We start from the raw sequence: 18,977 nt of genomic DNA, 5'->3' as shown, positions 1-18,977 counted from the left end.
GTAGTTTTTTTTTTTTTTGGAAGGAAAGATTAATTTTTAAAATTGAAATTTTATTTGTTGATTGAAAATTTAATTGAAAAAATTGAATTGAAATTGAAAATTGAATTATTTGAATTTTTTAATTGAAATGATTGATTAATTGAAAAAATAAAAGTAAAACATAAAAATGTCTTTTATTATACTTGATAATTTATTTTTATTAGTTATGCAATAGATGTGCCAATATGTTGTAAATTAATTATAAACACTGCAAAATAATGATGCTTTTTCTTTTAAGTCATTTTTTTTTACTGTGACCCTCTTTTTTCTTTCTCTTCCAAGAAGTCTTAATTGCAGTTTTTTTTTTTTTTTTGCTTTCAAGGATCACCATGATCTGTTCATACCTAACCGTAGAAGGCTGAAATTCTGAAAAAGTGTGCTTTAATCAGACAGCAGAGCACTTAAGGCTAATTACCTGTTCAATATGAGATAATGGCTCTAATACATATATTTAGATGAGATGGTGATGTGATGGCTGTCCTCACCATTGATGCTTGCTGAATGTTTGGTGGTGAGGTAATTGTAGGGAAGGATTGGAGGGCTGAGGGAGAGAAATCAGAGTCACTTGGCTTCAGGATGAGGAGGAGAGAGGCAGGAGACTCCAGACTCCAGAATCCAGGATACATCTTTGGCAAGCTGCATGGCAGCTTGCCTGCCTCCTTCACTTCTCCCCCTAAAGACCAAGAATTTTGATTGATTCTGATGAGGATCTGACTGATCCTCAGGCCTTTCAGGGAGCTAGTCCAGACATTATACCTAACCTTTTAATTTTTCATAATTTTTTCTTAAGCAGCTTTTATTTTCATTAAGCTGGTTTTCAAACTATCTTGTAGACTTACTGTAACTGTTCCTGTTTTTACAATCCCCTTTTTACTTATACCTACATAATTTGCTCCTCCTTATCTTTCACACTTAGCCACATTTTTTTTGTACTCATTTTTAAAGGCCCAGATCAAATCCTTTATCTTCATGATGCCTTGCTTAACTATTCATGATATAAAGGAAAGAAAAGCAGAATAGGAATGCTTTGTTTTCCAGCTCTTCTACTTAACTTGTTGGTGAGATCTTTGACAAGTTGGTTAACTTTCTGGCACATTAGTTTATTCATCTCTAAGATGAGAGAATTAGCCTACACAATTTCTAGAGTCTCTTTCTGCACTAAAATTGTATGATTTCTATTCTGGCTTCTTAATCTCTTTAACTTTTATAACCAAACATAACATATAACCATCCTTGCTGTATAATTCAGTCTTTAATTAGATAATGTTTGTATTCTTGCTTTCATTCCATGTGAGTCTTTTTCCCAATTAGACTATAAATTCCTTGAGGGTAGATATTATGTCTTAAGGCAGTAAGGTACTGTAAGAGCAGTGTACTTGCTCAAGATTTCTGTGCTTAAACCCCAGTTCTGATTCTAACTAACTAGCTGTGTGACCATGAACAAGTCATTTCAGTTATTTGTAAATCTTAAAATTTCTTTGTAAAGTATGAATATTTCTGTTATTCTTGCTATTACATTTTCATTATTTATTCTTTTTTAACTGTTATAATTATCTTTTTTTTTAATGAAATTGCTGCTACTGAAGATTAAAAGATAGTAGTCTTAATGCAAAAGAAAATTAGGAGGCCAACCCTTTCAATTTATTCAGATGAGGAAACTGAGATCTAGGAATGTTAAGTGATCTGTTCAAGGTGAGAAAGGAAATACTCATCAGACATGAGATTTTAATTCATTAAAATTTTTTTTCTTATTCCTCAAAAGTACTTAGGACAAGACTGAGCACAGGCTTATTAATTAACAATCAATTGGTTGATGTATGAAAAAACATCAAATGATACTGAATGATAACTTGATATCACTCTTATTCAATAATGATAAAATATTTTTATGACATGATAATTAATTTTGCTAACTTTCTACTTTTCTTCAGGGAAAGAAACAGAGAAGGCAAAAGATCGTTATGACAAAGCTACAATGAAACTTCATATGTTGCATAATCAATATGTATTGGCTTTGAAAGCAGCTCAACTTCATCAGCATCAGTATTATGATAACACACTTCCTCAACTCTTGGATTCATTACAAAAAATGCAAGAAGAAATGATAAACGCATTGTAAGATAAACTTACCTTTGTTCAGAATTGATCTTTTAAAGTAATTTTGCTGTTTTCTATCCCCATTAATATTTTAATAGGTATACAAAAATTTCCGTTGCACACTCAATTCTCCCTTATGATCTTTTTTCCTACTCTATGAATCTATGGTTCATCATATACCTTTTCTTACATGCTGCTAAATGCTAATGGAGAAAATCATAGTTTTGCTATTTGAGACCACTACAAACTTATGCTCTGTATTCTTGACTGGGCCCTTAATGTTGCTTTTACTCTTCCCTGATTGACTGTTCATTTAATTTTCCCTGATACCTTCTCTTCTTCTCTACTTGTCACTTATTTTGTCCCATTTCTTCTCCCCATTAGCAGAAGATCTCACTTAGTGTTTAACAAACAATTGAAAACATCTATTAAGAGTTCTTCTCAATTCAACATGTCATATTATCTTAATATTCTCCTCCCATTCTCTCCTCTTCTGAATTTCTAGAGAACTGATGTTTCTATTTGCCAAAGCCAGCCACCCTACTTGTGCCCTTGATCCCATTCCCTCATCTTTCTCTAGGAGTTTATCATTTCATTTATTCCTCATCTTAGTCTACAACTTTTAGCCTTTCTTATCCTTTGGTTCCTTCCGTTCTTACTCACAAGCATACCATCCTTAAAAACATTATTTGACTCTACTCTATTTACTTCTTTACTTATTTCCCAGCAGTACTCCTAGAAAACCTGTTTAACCCTAGTGACCCTAACTTTCTCAACTTCCCACATTTCAACTCCTTGCAATTTGCCTTTTTTTTCCCACCACTCAAAAAGAGGTGACGTGTGATCTTTTAATTACTAACTCAAGTAGTTTTTTTTAGTCCACATTCTTCTTGACCCCTCTGTAAGCATTTGGCACTCTTGACTAGTAATATTTTCTGAATAGTCATTCCTTTCTGAATTTTCCTGACAGTGGTTTATTGTGCTTCTCTTCCCATCTTATCACATTGGTTCTTTTTGGTCTCCTTTGCAAGATTATCATTCACATCCTGTCCCTTATGTTTGGGTGTTTCTAAACCTCTCTCCTAGAGTAGTAGAGTAATGGTTTTATTTTGTGACAGCAGTAATCATTCATATTTTCTTCTACTGATACTGCATTTGCTTGTAGTCTCACATTCACTAGACTGAGCTTTTTCTTTACCTTTTATAGTGCTGGATTTTGTACCATATGTTTCATTGTGTTCTTTTGTTGTATACTTTTAATTTTGTGATTTTAAAAAGTAAATTATTTTAAGGAAATCTGCAAATATTTTTACTCCCCTTCTCCCCCACCCAGGCAATTGGAGTTAAGTGACTTGCTCAGGGTCACATAGCCAGGAAGTGTTAAGTGTCTGAGACTAGATTTGAACTCAAGTCCTCCTGACTTCAGGGCTGGTGCTTTATCCACTACCAACTAGCTGCTTCTGTAACTTTTAAATAACATTTACCAATGGTTTTTAGAAATATTGCAGAATCTTTTTGATGTGAGTAAAGCATTTCAGAGGCCATTGAAGGCCCACTGTGGAAAAAGATTAGTCATACCAAAAGGAAAATAAAAATTTGAATGAAGACAAAGAAAAGCAAAAGCAAGAATTGGCAGGCTAGTGCTGCAAAATACCCTCACCAGAAAGAAGCAGACACTTTTAAAAAAGGGACTTGACAGCTACAGAGTTTGTTACTAATTTCTAAGAACTGAAGGATAGTCTCCTTGAATTTAGAAAAACAATGAGAAAGTTCTGTTTTAAATAAAATCCTGTTTCTCATTGCCATAAAGAAAAGATATTTTGTCTTGTACAAAGCAGTAAAGGATTATACATACAATATGTATAAGGCACTGTAATGTTCATTGGATTTATTTGGATATCAAAGGGAGCATAACCCATGCTGATTTTACATAGTTTCTTCTCTTTACCTTTACTTTCTTACATGTATTCCTTTGCAAGAAGGAGTTTAAATGACAGTGATTAGAGCACTAGTTCTAGAATCAGGAAGGTTTGAGTTCAGATTCAGATATATAATTAGCCATGTGAACCTCAGCAAGTCATTTAACTTCTGTCTCTCTCTAGAATGAGGATAATAGCATCTGCCTCTTAGGATTGTTGTGAAGATAAAATGAGGTAATATTTAAAAATTCTTTGCAAACTCTAAAATGACATGTGCTTATTATGCTTATTATTAGTAGTAGTTTAATCATCATCTTTATAAATATGACTATTTCCTAAATCTAGTAGTTCTTCCTCCAAAGTTGCCCAGCCCAACAACACATGGAGTCAATATGCCATTTTCTGTGTCTCCTATGTTTGCCCCAAACAGTAGGAATAATTAAAATCCTACATTTAGAGAGTGTGCTAGTTTATGCATTCCTTCTGGGGATTACCATATCTTGCTTTTGCATTTCTTTCAGTTTTTAGCATTGTGCCTTGTGATGACAGCGTATTTTAAAATCAGCCGGAGTCAGTAATTCAGGTTAAGGGAAAATCTTCAATCTTTATTCTCAGTAGAGGTGAAGGGGAATTGGAGGTAAAGGGGGGATCGTGATAGCAATGTGTGCAGCTGAGTGAAGAAGCCAGCCAGACCAGAAGCCAGCCAGCCTTCTCTTCCATTCCTCTCTCCGCCCCTCTGCCTCCACCCACCAAAATCATCATTTCCTATACAACACATCAGGACTTCCACAAAGAGAGGGCGGGGGCCATTCTTTCTCCAAGCATATATATTAATAGAGTATGGTCCAATTACTATTTAGCCTCATGTGCTTGGGACCTCAGTGCATCAACTCGAGCTTCAGCCCATTACAGTGCCTTATACATATTTGTATGTATAATCCTTATTTTAATGAATATACAAAAAAAGAGAGAGAGAAGAACTGTTCTGTGGATCTCTCTTAACTTTATGAACCCAACTCTTCAGCTCTCACTCACTCTAGAACCTATCTCATCATCCACTTAGTACACCTAAGTCACTTCGAGAATGATAGGATATTACTTCTGTGATATCGTTTGAGCAAGAGGGCCATGTGATTAGGCTTGCTTGGTGAAAGAATTTTGTTTGGATCAATTAGAAACTGATGCTTTTCTGATATATTGGATCTTTGCTAAGGGGTACTTTGGAAGCTGTTATTAATTCATTCATTAATTTAGCAAGCATTTATTATTTATTATGTGGTAGGCACTGAAAATATCTAAGTAAAAACAAAAAGCTCCTGACCTCTTGGAACTTAAATTCTGTCAGAGGGAAGAGGTAGTGGTGGTGGTAGAAATAGACAGTAGAGATAGAAGGTTTTTCATAACTAGAAACCAGAGGCCCCTTTGTTCCTTTGTTGAACACTCCTAGGTCCAGCATTCACCTGATTTATAATCACAAAATATTACAGCTGGAAGGCAACTTCTCAACTACATCTGTCATTTCACAAATGAAGAAGTTGAGACCCAAAGGACTGAAGTGATTTTCTAAAAGTCACACAGTTAATGGGACAAAACTCAGATAACTACCTTCAATTTTAGTTTAGTGCTATTATTTTTTTTTCCACTAAAAATGCTGCCTCTCAGCCTTTCTTTTCTTTGAATAATTTTCCCAAGTAATCAAAGTAATAAATCAGCTCATGCCTTGATTACATATTCTATTATCTCTGCTTCGTCCTTATATTCTACACTGGGAGCCTAATGGAAGGATATGTGCAAGAAAAATACAGTGATGGGATGGTTGTAGTGTGAAACAGCTGAGGCAATTAGGAAAGGTCACTTGAAGGAAGTGGCAAATTGAATTGAACCTTGAAGGAGTTCCAAGAGGTTAGGTTGAATGAGACATTTCTGGACTTGGGGGCAGCTTGGACAAAGGCAGGCAGACAGAAGAAGGAAAGTCATGGTCAGATAATGACAAGCAGACCAATGTGAAAAGCATAGGAGAGAAGGTATTCTATTCTCACTCTGGAAAGATCTAGATTATGAACAGTTTTAAATACCACAGAGGAGCTTGTGTTCTGTCTTTTAAACAACTGGGAGCTTATGAAACTTTTTAGTGATATAGGTAGACTAGCGCTATTGAAATGTTAGTTGTGGTGGTAAATTAGGCTACTTGATGTAGCAATAGGAATAAGTCTTTCAGGGAGTTTTAAAATGAGGGAATTTGGTCAGTTTCTTCTGCCTGTTTAAATTCTTATATTTTTCAACTAATAACTCTTCAAATACACAGTTATGTGACAACTAGGTAGAGGAAAAAAGGAGAAAATCATGTATCTTATGTCTCCAAAAGAGATACGAGTTCTTTTTTAGGAATAAAAACAAGAAACAATTAAATTTTATTATATGTATATATACAAAATATATATACATATATTTGTGTGTATGTGTCAGTGTATGTGTGTGAGTGCATATGTGTATATATGTCATATAAAATATACATACATACCCATTTATATTATTAAATAACATAGGCATGATTCTTCCCAGCAAATTCAGGAGAAGTATCAGAAATACAGCTGTGGGATGTTTTTTTCTGATCATTCCGTCAGTTAGACATTTATTAAGCACATATATACATCTATTAAGCACACCAGATACATACCAGATACAGTAAGCACAGGAGAGAAAAAAAAGGCAAGAGACAGTGTCTGCTTTCATGGAATTTATAAGCTAGTGAAAGAGACAACATGCAAACAAATATATACAAAGCAATCAATCTACAGGATATAAGAAATAACAAAAAGTAGGTAGTAGAATTAAAAGGGATTGGGGAAATCTTCCTGCAGAAGGTAGGATTTTTGTTGGTACTTAAAGCTAGGGAGATGAGTAGTTGGAATAGAAGAATAGAGGAACAGAGAAAGGAGAGTTTTCCACACATGAGGGGACAGCAAGAGAAAATATCTGGAGTTGAAAGATGAAAATTAAAGGATTTATGGGAGTGTTTATGGCATGCTAATTAAGATTCCATAGGAGGTCAGGAATAACTTTCTAATGCACAAAGATATTCTCAAGTGGCAAGGAATAATTACTTTCTCTATTGCTATATATAAATATGTTTTCAGGTTGGGTTCTTGAGTGGAGTAACTGATAAGATTCCAAGGTCCCTGAAATTGTAACTCATTAGTCCCCACCAGTGTGATTGCTTGTAATAGCTAGCCAGTAGACATAATTAACTTCAAACAAATGTATTTGCTAAAATGATATAATCTGGAGAGTGATCATAAATCACTTCTCATCCTTGCAAATATATACATCTTCCACAAATATATACATGTGATGACTAAGAAAAAATCTAGAGTAATTTCATAGAGAGAATACATAAATGTAGAGAATATGTGTGACTAAGATAGCATATTCCTTGAGTTTTATGGAGACCTGATGTTCTTGTTCTCCTTGTGGCTGCTCATACAGTTATACACTCATATGGGCTATCTGGATCTTCCTTACTGCAAGTTCAGCTTTCAGTTCTTAGAATCCACAGGTAATTTTCTTCTCTGTTGCCAAAGGTCTTATTCCTTGAAAGTGTTTCCTAGGTGGAATGGTACTCTTTTGTGCCTATGACTCTATAGAAAGTGTATCTCTTTGTCCCTTTCTGGATACATCATAAAAGCACTCGCAACTCTTTCAGACTTTGGGATGATAAATTTCTTTTTTAAAGTTCAGCTGGAATTCTATTGATTATCTGCTAATTCCAAGTTCTCCTTCCACTTCAAGTACTCTTTTTTTTCCACATTGTAAAGGGATGACAAAGTTTGGATGAGTATTTGTATTCTATCCACCTATGACCTCATTTCTTATCTTTCACTTTGTGTGATTATGTCAGTGAATTAGGGAGTTGCTTGGGACACTGAGATATCTTATGTGACCAGCTTGGTATGGTATGGTATGGGGGTTGTCCTTTGTTCTTGAAGAGGACCAACAGTTGATCTCCATGTTAGAGTTGGGTTACCATGTGTCCGGCTGAGGCGGATCAGACAGTGCAGGCTTGTGGTGCTCTGCCACATGGTCTGGGGATGTCTGCATTTGTGTGTAAATTGTATTAAAGTGTGCAGCAGAGCTTCACGAAGCCTCAGTCTCTCTTCTAAAGCCATGAGTCTCCAGGGACAGGACAGAGTCAAGCCAGCTGGTGATGGCTCAGGATGCAGTCGATGACCTTGGTGCCCTCGGGCTCAAACCAAACTCTAAGGGCTCCACGGCTCCTGCTGTACCTGTGGTCTTTGGAACCAATTGTTCTCATCTGCCCATTCCAACAGGAGAAGTCTATGTGCTTGGGGTAGATGCACCCCCATCCCTCCCAACTCACTATAGGATTGAGACCCTTTGGTTACTATCACCCTGGTTTAGCTCATCTGCTGAGATAGCTTACCAGGGTTTGTGCATGCTGCACGCGACTATTGTATGTAGCCAGTCTTCCTGACTCCAAGGCCAGTTGTACTTCTAGTTCTGTAATTCTGGTTTGTTCTATTTCATACGTTCACACAATCAGAATTCAGGCAGGTTAAGGAATTCCTAAAAAAATGGATGAGTAATTAGAATGGCCTTCACATGAAGTCATGTGTCCTGTACTAGCTGGTTCCTTATTGGCCAGTGCTTTAAAACTTTACATATGTTGGTTGTTTAGATATTTTGTGAAGCTGTTCTAGAATATCTGGCAGCTATTCTGACTATATTTAGAGTTATAATCTCTGGATACTGCAGAGAATCTTTCAAAGTTTTTTTGCTATATTGCTGCTTTCGTATTTGAACTACTTATGTAGACAGATCTTTATTGACTCTTATTCAAAAACTATGGAAAAGTTAAGCAATTACATTAACACTCCTGTAATCTGTATTTTATTTATATGGCACTGAAGGAAATTGCTTATGCCATTTATATAGTTGTATACCCAAGGCAGATTATGTACCTCTTTTCATATGATTTGTGAATGGTAAAAGTTAGTGATGAGTACATTTGAGTCTGAGTATTTTCTGTTGTTTTATTGTTTCTGAATGCTTAAATATATTTGTAATTTTGAATGTAATTAGATGAAGTTTTAGTTTAGTGAATGATTACTGTGACTTTAAATCTGTTATAACTTAATTCATATTTCACTTACTAAACTCTGACCACCTTGTTCAAATGCCAAATGTATGCTTGCCAAAAAGATTTTTTTTTTACGGAGAACTCACATAGGACAAGGTTTTTACAAGGTGGTTAGAAAAAGTGATACAAGGACATTTTCAAGGTTTCTCTTAGGAACTTTACAATTGATTGTATGACATGGGAGACACTGGCACAGGACTACTCAAGAGGGCTTTGCCCTCATCAGAGAAGGTTCTGTACTCTATGAGCAAAGTAGAATTGAATTAGCTCAAAAGAAATGTGATATGTGCCAAGTTAGAGAATTCGTTCCAAATCTTTATAGGGACTATTTTGTGTCTGACCTGTGGCAGAACATTCCAAGCTTGTATTAGTTTGATCAGCACAATGAGACACTGTAACTCATCTCTTAACATAGGTGATATCATTTTGATCCTATTTGAGAATAAAGGACAACAACCAATTAACACTTTTTATTATCTAGTATGTTGGGGGAATGATGGAATATCTGTTGTCAAGTATTCTAATAGGTTGCTTAAAATACATTTTTTCCCCAAAAAAATTCTCTTTCCCTTAATTTCCCACCTTTAAACTTTTAAATAATTGAAAGGATTTACAAAGGCTAGTCACTTTTTTTGTGAAAATCTTTTGTTCCTCTTGACTTCTTCCAAAAACCAGTGATGTCAAATTCAAGTAGAAATGGATCCTTGAAGCTACATATTGACTTAGAAAACCACAAATTGATATTATCCATTCCTTATTGTATTTTTATTTTGTTAAACATTTCCTTGTTAAAAGAAACTATGCCACTTAAAAAACTTAAGCTAACTGCATCTCTAGTTAATTTTGATATAATAAGATCATTTAATTGTTCATAATCATATTATTTAATTATAACAATTGTTTAATATTATTATATTAGCACATATATTATTTATATAATATATTTATATACTATTACTAAAATATAATTATTTGATATAAATTTTACATAATGTGACTTAGTATGTTACATAATTATGATAGTATTTAATTAATAATTAATAATCTTGGTGAATAATTAGATTGATAATTTGAATTGTTTAGATATCAGACATTCTAGTTTCTAGTGCCTTCCCATTAGAAAGTTGTTAAGTAACACAGCATATATTAGAATTTAAAAAATTCAAACCAGAAAACAGTATAAAAATAAATTTAAAAAACTTCATTTAAGTTTTATTACTTTCCTAATAAACAGCCTAATTGAAGCAGTATGACATTTTGTTAATTTAGTTTTTTCAGTCTTGATTCTTCATGATCTAATTTGGAGTTTTTTTGGCAAAAATATTGAAGTGGTTTGCCATTTCCTTCTCCATCCACTATTTTACCTGACCTCCCCCAAAGTGTGGCATAATCAATGTATTGCTGGACCTGGAGTCTTGAGTTTCTGATTTGATAATTACATGAGAATGAGCCAGTTCTCTGTTGTATTTTCTAATCTATAAAGTAGGTGTAATGTCTATTATACATGCCTCCCAGGGTTGTTATGATTCTTGAGAGATATTATATACATAGGTCTTTGCAAACTTTAAAGTTATATACATATATATATATATATATGTTTTCCACTTATATGGGCTAATATTTTAACTGTAAATCATAGGCAAAGACACTTACCAAGGGTACTGACCAGTTACAAGTGACTTTCCTTTAATTATACAGTCAGTAGATATCAATCAGGGATATGAGCCTGTATTTTTCACAGTTCATTCTCTGTGCTTTATTGCCACTGCTGTGCAAGTGTCAGTTATTCCAAGCTCCTCTTCAGGACATTTAGGGGAGAAATGTTAGTTCCTTATCCAGAATTATCTGCTTGAATTTTGTCTTTCTTTCTCTTTTCTTTAATATGACTCGTCTACATTAGTGTGAATTTTTCATAAATATTTCCTAAAGAGATATCACCTGGTGGCTTAGTTGAGCCTTAGGTCATCTAGTCCAATTTCCTTAATTTAAAGGTAAGGAACAGGAGTCTAAGAGAGGTGAAGCAGTTTATTCTAAGGTGACACAGAGGTAGTAAGTGGCAAAGTGGGATTTGAAATGAGGTGTTCTGATTCTAAATCTTTCTCTTTCCCTTGTTCAACTAAAGTATTAGTTTATTTCCATAAAACCATTGAGAATCACAGGATAACAATAGAATGCCATAGAGACATAAAACTAAAAGAAATATTAGAATCATCTTATCCACATGTTCATAATTTGGTGACTATATACTTTAAATTTTTTTTAATAACTATTTCAGTATAATTGATTTCCTTCATAGTCCCATGTATTTTGTTTTAGGAATATAAAAACATTATTCTGAGATGGGGTATGTAGGCTTTACCAGTCAGTCAAAAAAAGCAAGTCCATGATTCTAAAAGGAAGAAGTATATAGTCTACACCCCTAATTTTATAGATGAAGAAACTGAAACCTAGTTGAAACAATTTGCCCAAAACTATACAAGTGGCTGGTGGCAGAGCTAATTTTAGAATGAAGGCCTCTTGACTCACAAGCTCACATTCCTTACTTTTGTTAGAGCATGCTATGACCCTTTCTTCTATGCACTAAGCCTTGGTTAGCCGTTTTCTAATTTTAATTTTTTTTTTTTACTGCCCATAGAATATCTCTTCATACAACTTATAAGAAAATAAACAAGTATTCCCTACTAATACTTTCACTGTTCCTACTGTTGTTCCACTATTCCTAGGCTTCTAAACTCTTAATGTATCAGATCGCCAAAATTTCCTCCGTGATCACATCCCCCAGAATTTCTGATACTGGATAGATTATTTTTGTTTTTCTAGATTTCAGAGAGTATTTGGTTTTCATATGGAAATGTAATATTTAACAATAATTCATTGATTTATCTCTTTTGCATTATTTTTTCATTATTCTCCACTAAGTATATCTTACTCTACTTATATTCCATTTCCTCACTGTTTTCTAAATATTTTGCCCATGAGTCTCAAATTTGCTGTTTCTATTGCCTAATAAACCCTTCCTTTTTTCTCTAAGTCTACTCTTGAAGGTCTCCTCTGACTATTCTAGTCCATCATATTTTTTCCTTATGTTAGCTTAACATCTATAATCAGTAATTTTTGAACCATTTTGATGTCATTGATTGGCATAAGATTTCAAAATCTATTTCATTCTTTTCCATTGTAAATTCTTTTACTTACTTCTACAAGTATTTGGAGTATATTAGGAATCTCACAAACAGTTTTTTATTCAACTAGTACTTTAAATCTAATGTTTGTCATTCTGTTTTTACTTCAATCTCTTTCAAAACTGAAACATGTTTATTATTTATATTTTTGTTCTTAGAAAAAGTATATTTGATGAATACAGCCAGATTACCAGTCTTGTTACAGAGGAAATAGTCAATGTCCATAAAGAGATTCAGACATCAGTTGAACAGATTGACCCTAGCACGGAATACAACAATTTCATAGATGTTTACAGGTATGAGATTTTCATTGTGCTTTTAGCATTTATGTCAAAAGGTTGTTGAATATAGTAGAACAACTGTGAAAGCATAGTAAAGCAAAAAAAAAATGTTGACTTTCAGTTATTTTGAAAGTCATTTTTTTAATCTCAAAATAGTTCAATTTAACTCATATGCATACAATGTCTAAAGTACTGTGCTAGGCTTTGAGAATATCAAAGACAAAAAAGAAACATCTTTTAAGGATCTTGGATTCTTTTGAGTAGAGATGTGTACAGTATGAGGATATGAGGTAACTAAAGAAGGAAATATTATCTTTGAGCAAAGCAAATGAACTCTTGATTTGTCCCAAGAATTTTTGCATGTTTACTGTGATGGAAAAAAGTACAATGGATTTTGCATCCAAGAACCTGAGTTCAACTATTACCTTTATGTGTGGGCAAATCACTTAATATCTCAGCTTCACTTTCCTCATTTGTAAAATGAGAGATTTGGACAAGTAGCTTCAGTGGTTCCTTCTAGCTCTCATAACATGATGTATATTTGTCCTTGATATATAATGAATAAGTATGTGCAGTCTGAACTATTTCCCATGTTTTGCTAGATCACCAGCTATTGAGGAGCAAGAAATTGAGTTTGATGCTTCTTTACTTGAAGAAAATGAAAGTCTTCAGGCTAATGAGATCATGTGGAATAATTTAACAGCAGAGAGTTTGCAAATAATGTAAGTAAAAAATTCAAACTATTTATAGATTAATAGAATTGTCTTAATTTTTATGTTAGATTTAAGTGGTTTATTGAATTTTAAATGCTTATTTTAATATAATAAGCTATAAAATACATTACAATTGCTTCATGAACCAATTTTTATTCAAAGCTTTTACTATCATTATTATCATTAATTTTGGTGATGCTTTATATGAAAGCTTTGTCTGAGATTATAACATTTATTAATATACTATTTTCTTACTCATATCCATTCTTCTATTTGACATATCTTTACATAATAATAATAATTTTTAGTAGTTAACTTTTAGTTTTCCTTTAATATTCCTTAAATCAATATCCTATATTTTTATCTGAAGAATCATTTTTATGTTCCAAAATTTTATTTTTTAGATGAAGAAAAGGAATATGATTCTCTTAAATTTTTAAATTTAATTAACATTGTTAAATTTGTCTTCCAAAACTCTAGGAAGGTATTATCTAGTTTCCATCTGTATATATCATTTGAACTTTTAGAGGACTCTGAAAATACTTATTTAACTCCATTTGATAGATGAGAAAAATAAAATTCAAATATGATTTTCATCAGTGTTCACATAGCTAACTGGAGCTGAGTTATAATTGTAATTGCACTGAATGAATTATACCTGAGTATGACTATAACTCACATTTTCTGACACTTGATTAAATACACTTTCTATTACATTTTTGCTCTTATTTTTCTACTAATCTCTCTCTTATTTCATACTAATCTGTATGAATTTTTTTTTAAACTTTAGTTGTAATAAATTCAATTTAGTTTAACAAATGTTCATTATGTACATATATCCAAGTAACCATGTTAGAACTTGGTGGAAATGAAGCTCCCCCCAAAAAAAGCCCAAAGGAAATTTCTTCTATCTTCAAAGAGCTTACATCTTTTTGGAGATATAACTAAATATAAAGTATATAAAAATTAATACATACATAAATTAAAGTATTTTCAAGGGAGAGAGTATGTTGAAAATTGGGGAATCAGGAAAACCCTCATTAGGAAGAGATGGCAACTAAACTGTCCTTTGGAAAGAAGTTAGGGATTCTCCAAGGTGAAGGTAGAGTTAGAAGGAAAGAATTCCAGATATTTCATTTGTGCTCAGAGACATAATTGAATAGAGGCCAAATCTTTCTTAATATGCTATTAGTTCTTTCTTTCATTAAAGCAGTTAATAATTAACTTTTATATTTGGAATTGGAGTACTGGATCCTTTAAAAAATACATTAAAAATTAGCATTCTTTAATACTATACTACCGAAGATTCACAATAAAATTTTCAAAATGCTTTCAAAAAGTGCTTTCAAAATGGTAATTAAAAATGTTTAATTAGTAGTAATTATTTTTTGCTACCACAGATTTTTCTAATGTATTTATTTTATGTCTATGTGTCTATAAAACATATGTAGAAATGGAAAATTGTGTGTACTTAAGAAACTAAGTAGACATAGAAATTGCCTACCATGCATTCAGATATTTGAGAATCTTCATATATGTATTGTTTATCTCCGTAATGAATAGGTTTTTAATATAATTAAGATAATTGATTTCAACTCAATAAATCATGGTTCTACCCCATGAATACCTTATGCTCCCCATTAACCTAAACCTAATTGTAGCCTTCCTGTTAGCCCTCACAGGGGTCTTAATCTACCGATCATACCTAATATCTACCCTCCTATGTCTGGAAGGAATAATATTATCCCTGTTCATCCTTATAACCCTCCTAATTACCCACTTCCATATATTCTTAATATCTATAATCCCTTTAATTCTACTAGTCTTCTCAGCTTGTGAAGCAGGCGTAGGCCTCGCACTATTAGTAAAAATCTCAACAACCCATGGCAATGACTATATCCAAAATCTAAATCTACTAGAATGCTAAAAATTCTTACATCAACCTTCATGCTTATCTCCCCCTAACATGGTGCTCCAAAAAATCCTGAGTATGAATTAATACTACCACACACAGCTTTATTATTAGCATTTGAAGCCTAACCCTATTCTATCACAATTCTGAATTAGGCTACAATTATAATAACTCTTTCTCCCTAGACTCCTTATCAGGCCCACTACTTATTCTATCATGCTGAATCCTTCCACTAATAATCATTGCTAGCCAAAATCATCTAGCCCATGAGCCATTGACACGAAAAAAAAATCTACCTAACCACACTTATCATCCTCCAACTTTCCCTGATCATAGCCTTCACCTCATCTGAACTAATTATATTCTATATCTTATTCGAAACTACCCTAATCCCTACCCTCATCATCATCACACGCTGAGGTAGCCAAAACGAACGACTCAATGCAGGCCTATATTTCCTTTTTTACACACTAGTAGGTTCCCTCCCTCTTCTAGTAGCATTACTATACCTACACAACAATCTAGGCTCTCTTCATATACTTACCATAGCACTAGTATCACCTACACTAGACACCTCTATATCAACCTCCTTACTATGATATGCCTGCATAATAGCATTTATAGTAAAAATACCACTATATGGCCTCACCTTTGACTGCCTAAAGCACATGTGGAGGCCTCCATCATGGGCTCTATAGTTTTAGCCACCATTCTACTAAAGCTAGGTGGTTATGGTATTATACGAATCACAGCCTTCACAGAACCAACCACATCAACTTTATGTTACCCATTTATAATCCTATCTCTCTGAGGCATGATTATAACAAGTTCTATTTGCTTACGACAAACAGATCTTAAATCACTCATCGCATATTCCTCTGTCAGCCACATAGGATTAGTAATCATTGCAGCCCTTATACAATCTCCTATAGGCTTCATAGGTGCCACTGTGCTAATAATCGCCCACGGTCTCACTTCCTCAATACATTTTTGTCTAGCCAACACAAACTACAAACGCATCCACAGCCGAACCCTTATCTTAACTCGAGGTCTCCAAATAATTCTTCCACTAATATGCACCTGATGATTATTGGCAAGTCTAGCTAACCTAGCCCAACCTCCTTCCATCAACCTTCTAGGAGAACTCATAGTAATTATAACTTCATTCTCCTGATCTAACTTTTCACTCGTCCTATTAGGTATTAACACAGTCATCACAGCCCTCTACTCATTACATATACTAATTACCTCCCAACGAGGCAAATTTACACACCACATATACCCTATCAAACCAACTTTCACCCGAGAGCACATATTAATAGCCCTGCACCTTCTGCCCCTACTTATCATTTCCATCTGTCCCAAATTTATTCTCGGTATTACATATTGCAAATATAGTTTAATAAAAACATTAGATTGTGAATCTAAAATTAGGAGTTTAAACCCCCTTATATGCCTGAGAAAGTTTTTGCTAACTCTTGATCTCATGATTAAACCCCATGGCTTTCTCATTTTTAAAGGATAATAGTCATCTATTGGTCTTAGGAACCAAAAATTTTGGTGCAATTCCAAATAAAAGTAATTAACTATTTATTAAATTCTTCCCTACTCCTGGCCATCATTATACTTACTTTCCCCCTAGCCTATAACATGCTTCTACCGCACAAAACCAGCAACTTCCCACTATTATGTAAAAACACAGTCAAACTAGCCTTTTTCACTAGCCTCATCCCTTTAGCCCTCTTCATCTACTCTGGGCAAGAAGCCACAATTACAAATTGACAGTGGTTCTCAATAAATACATTCAACCTAACAATAAGCTTTAAGTTAGACTACTTCTCCATCATCTTTATCCCCATTGCATTATATGTCACATGATCCATTATAGAATTCTCAATTTGATATATGCACACCGACCCAAACATTCACCGCTTTTTCAAATACTTAATTGTTTTCTTATTTACCATAATTATCGTTGTATCCGCAAACAACCTATTTCAACTGTTCATTGGATGGGAAGGTGTGGGCATCATATCATTTATGCTCATCGGATGGTGATTTGGACGGACCGATGTAAACACCGCTGCCCTCCAAGCCGTCCTATACAACCGAATTGGAGACATTGGATTCATGCTAGCCATAGCATGCCTGATAATTAATAACAATTCCTGGGACATCCAACACATCTTCATAACAAACATCATACACTAGTCCTTCTTGGACTAATCCTTGCTGCAACTGGGAAATCAGCCCGATTCGGCCTACACCCATGGCTACCTTCAGCCATAGAAGGCCCTACTCCTGTATCAGCATTACTCCACTCTAGTACTATAGTCGCAGGTATCTTCCTCCTTATCCGATTTAGCCCTATTACACAAAACAACCAGACAGCCTTAACTATCATACTTTGCCTAGGAGGAATTACAACTCTATTTACTGCCATCTGCGCTATTACTCAAAATGACATCAAAAAAATCTTGGCTTTTTCCACATCAAGTCAACTAGGCCTAATAATAGTAGCATTAGGCCTAAACCAGCCACACCTGGCATTCTTACATATTTGCACACACGCCTTCTTTAAAGCAATGTTATTCCTATGCTCTGGCTCCATTATCCACAGCCTTAATGACGAACAAGATATTCGTAAAATAGGGGGGCTACATATGCTTCTCCCAATCACATCCTCCACAATCATACGAGGTAGCCTAGCCCTTATAGGAACCCCCTTTTTAGCAGGATTCTACTCAAAAGATGCAATCATTGAACCCATAAACACATCATGTATATAGGTCATGCATTAGTTGATTGGGTAACATTTATTTTTTCTAGGTTGAAAACTGTTGAAGAAGAATTGATCCAAACACAACAGATGCTTTTAAATAAGGAGGAATTAGTCCTGGAACTAGAAAAGAGTATTGAAGAATCTTCTAAGACCTGTGAAAAGAAGTCTGAGTAAGTAGTAAAACAATTTAAAATTAAGAAGTATAATTATTTTAATAGTACAATAGTACTTATTTGTCATCTATTGGAAAATGAGGGTTTCTACAAAAGCTAATATTCTACATCAGTGACATTCAGAATGTTGTCCAAGATTCTCTGGGAATTCCCTTTGAAGTAGTCCATGTTGTTGAAACTTTTCATAATAATACTTGCTGTTGTCCACTGTATTAAAAAAATAAAGAATATAACTGGATCCTGAGATCCAGTTCTAGATAATGAAACAGTTTTAATCACCAATTTATATTTTATTTAAGTTATTTTTTGAGAAATCTTTCCAGAATGCTTTATATGCTCCCTTCATTATTTAAACAGCACATTTTGAACACATTCTACCTGCTTTATGTTGACTTTTGGCTTATGATGACTTGTGGCCATGAAACAAACAAAAATTTTTGCACTCTTTCAGGAAATAATTCTAATAAACATTGCATCCACTTTTCTGCTTTTATACTTTTACCAGATTTACAAATTTCTTTGTAAAATGGAGAAACCTATTAAAAACTTTACTGATGTGCTCATGTAGCCTTAGCATACAAACTTTCATCTCCCTTCCTTCCCATTGAATATTTGGTCTATATTATCATTGTGAATCTGATGGGTGTGAGATGAGAACTCCAGTTTATTTTAATTTGCTGATTTAGAGTTTTTCTTAAGATTTTAAATAATTACTGGAGAG

General features: G+C 33.8%; 1 protein-coding gene across 11 annotated transcripts in view; it reads left to right on the top strand.

Moving 5' to 3' along the window:
* Positions 1 to 18,977, top strand: part of FER (FER tyrosine kinase) — a 248,539-nt gene that overhangs the window by 46,250 nt on the left and 183,312 nt on the right. For all 11 annotated transcript variants that reach the window (XM_031968671.1, XM_031968672.1, XM_031968658.1 and 8 more), the window contains 4 exons: positions 1,971 to 2,154; positions 12,554 to 12,691; positions 13,279 to 13,398; positions 18,131 to 18,253. In XM_031968671.1, coding sequence (XP_031824531.1) covers positions 1,971 to 2,154; positions 12,554 to 12,691; positions 13,279 to 13,398; positions 18,131 to 18,253 — 565 coding nt within the window. The remainder of the gene's footprint in view (positions 1 to 1,970; positions 2,155 to 12,553; positions 12,692 to 13,278; positions 13,399 to 18,130; positions 18,254 to 18,977) is intronic.

The sequence above is a fragment of the Sarcophilus harrisii genome, chromosome 1, assembly GCF_902635505.1.
Source record: "Sarcophilus harrisii chromosome 1, mSarHar1.11, whole genome shotgun sequence".
NCBI lineage: Eukaryota > Metazoa > Chordata > Mammalia > Dasyuromorphia > Dasyuridae > Sarcophilus > Sarcophilus harrisii.
This window is presented reverse-complemented; position numbering and strand designations above follow the sequence as displayed.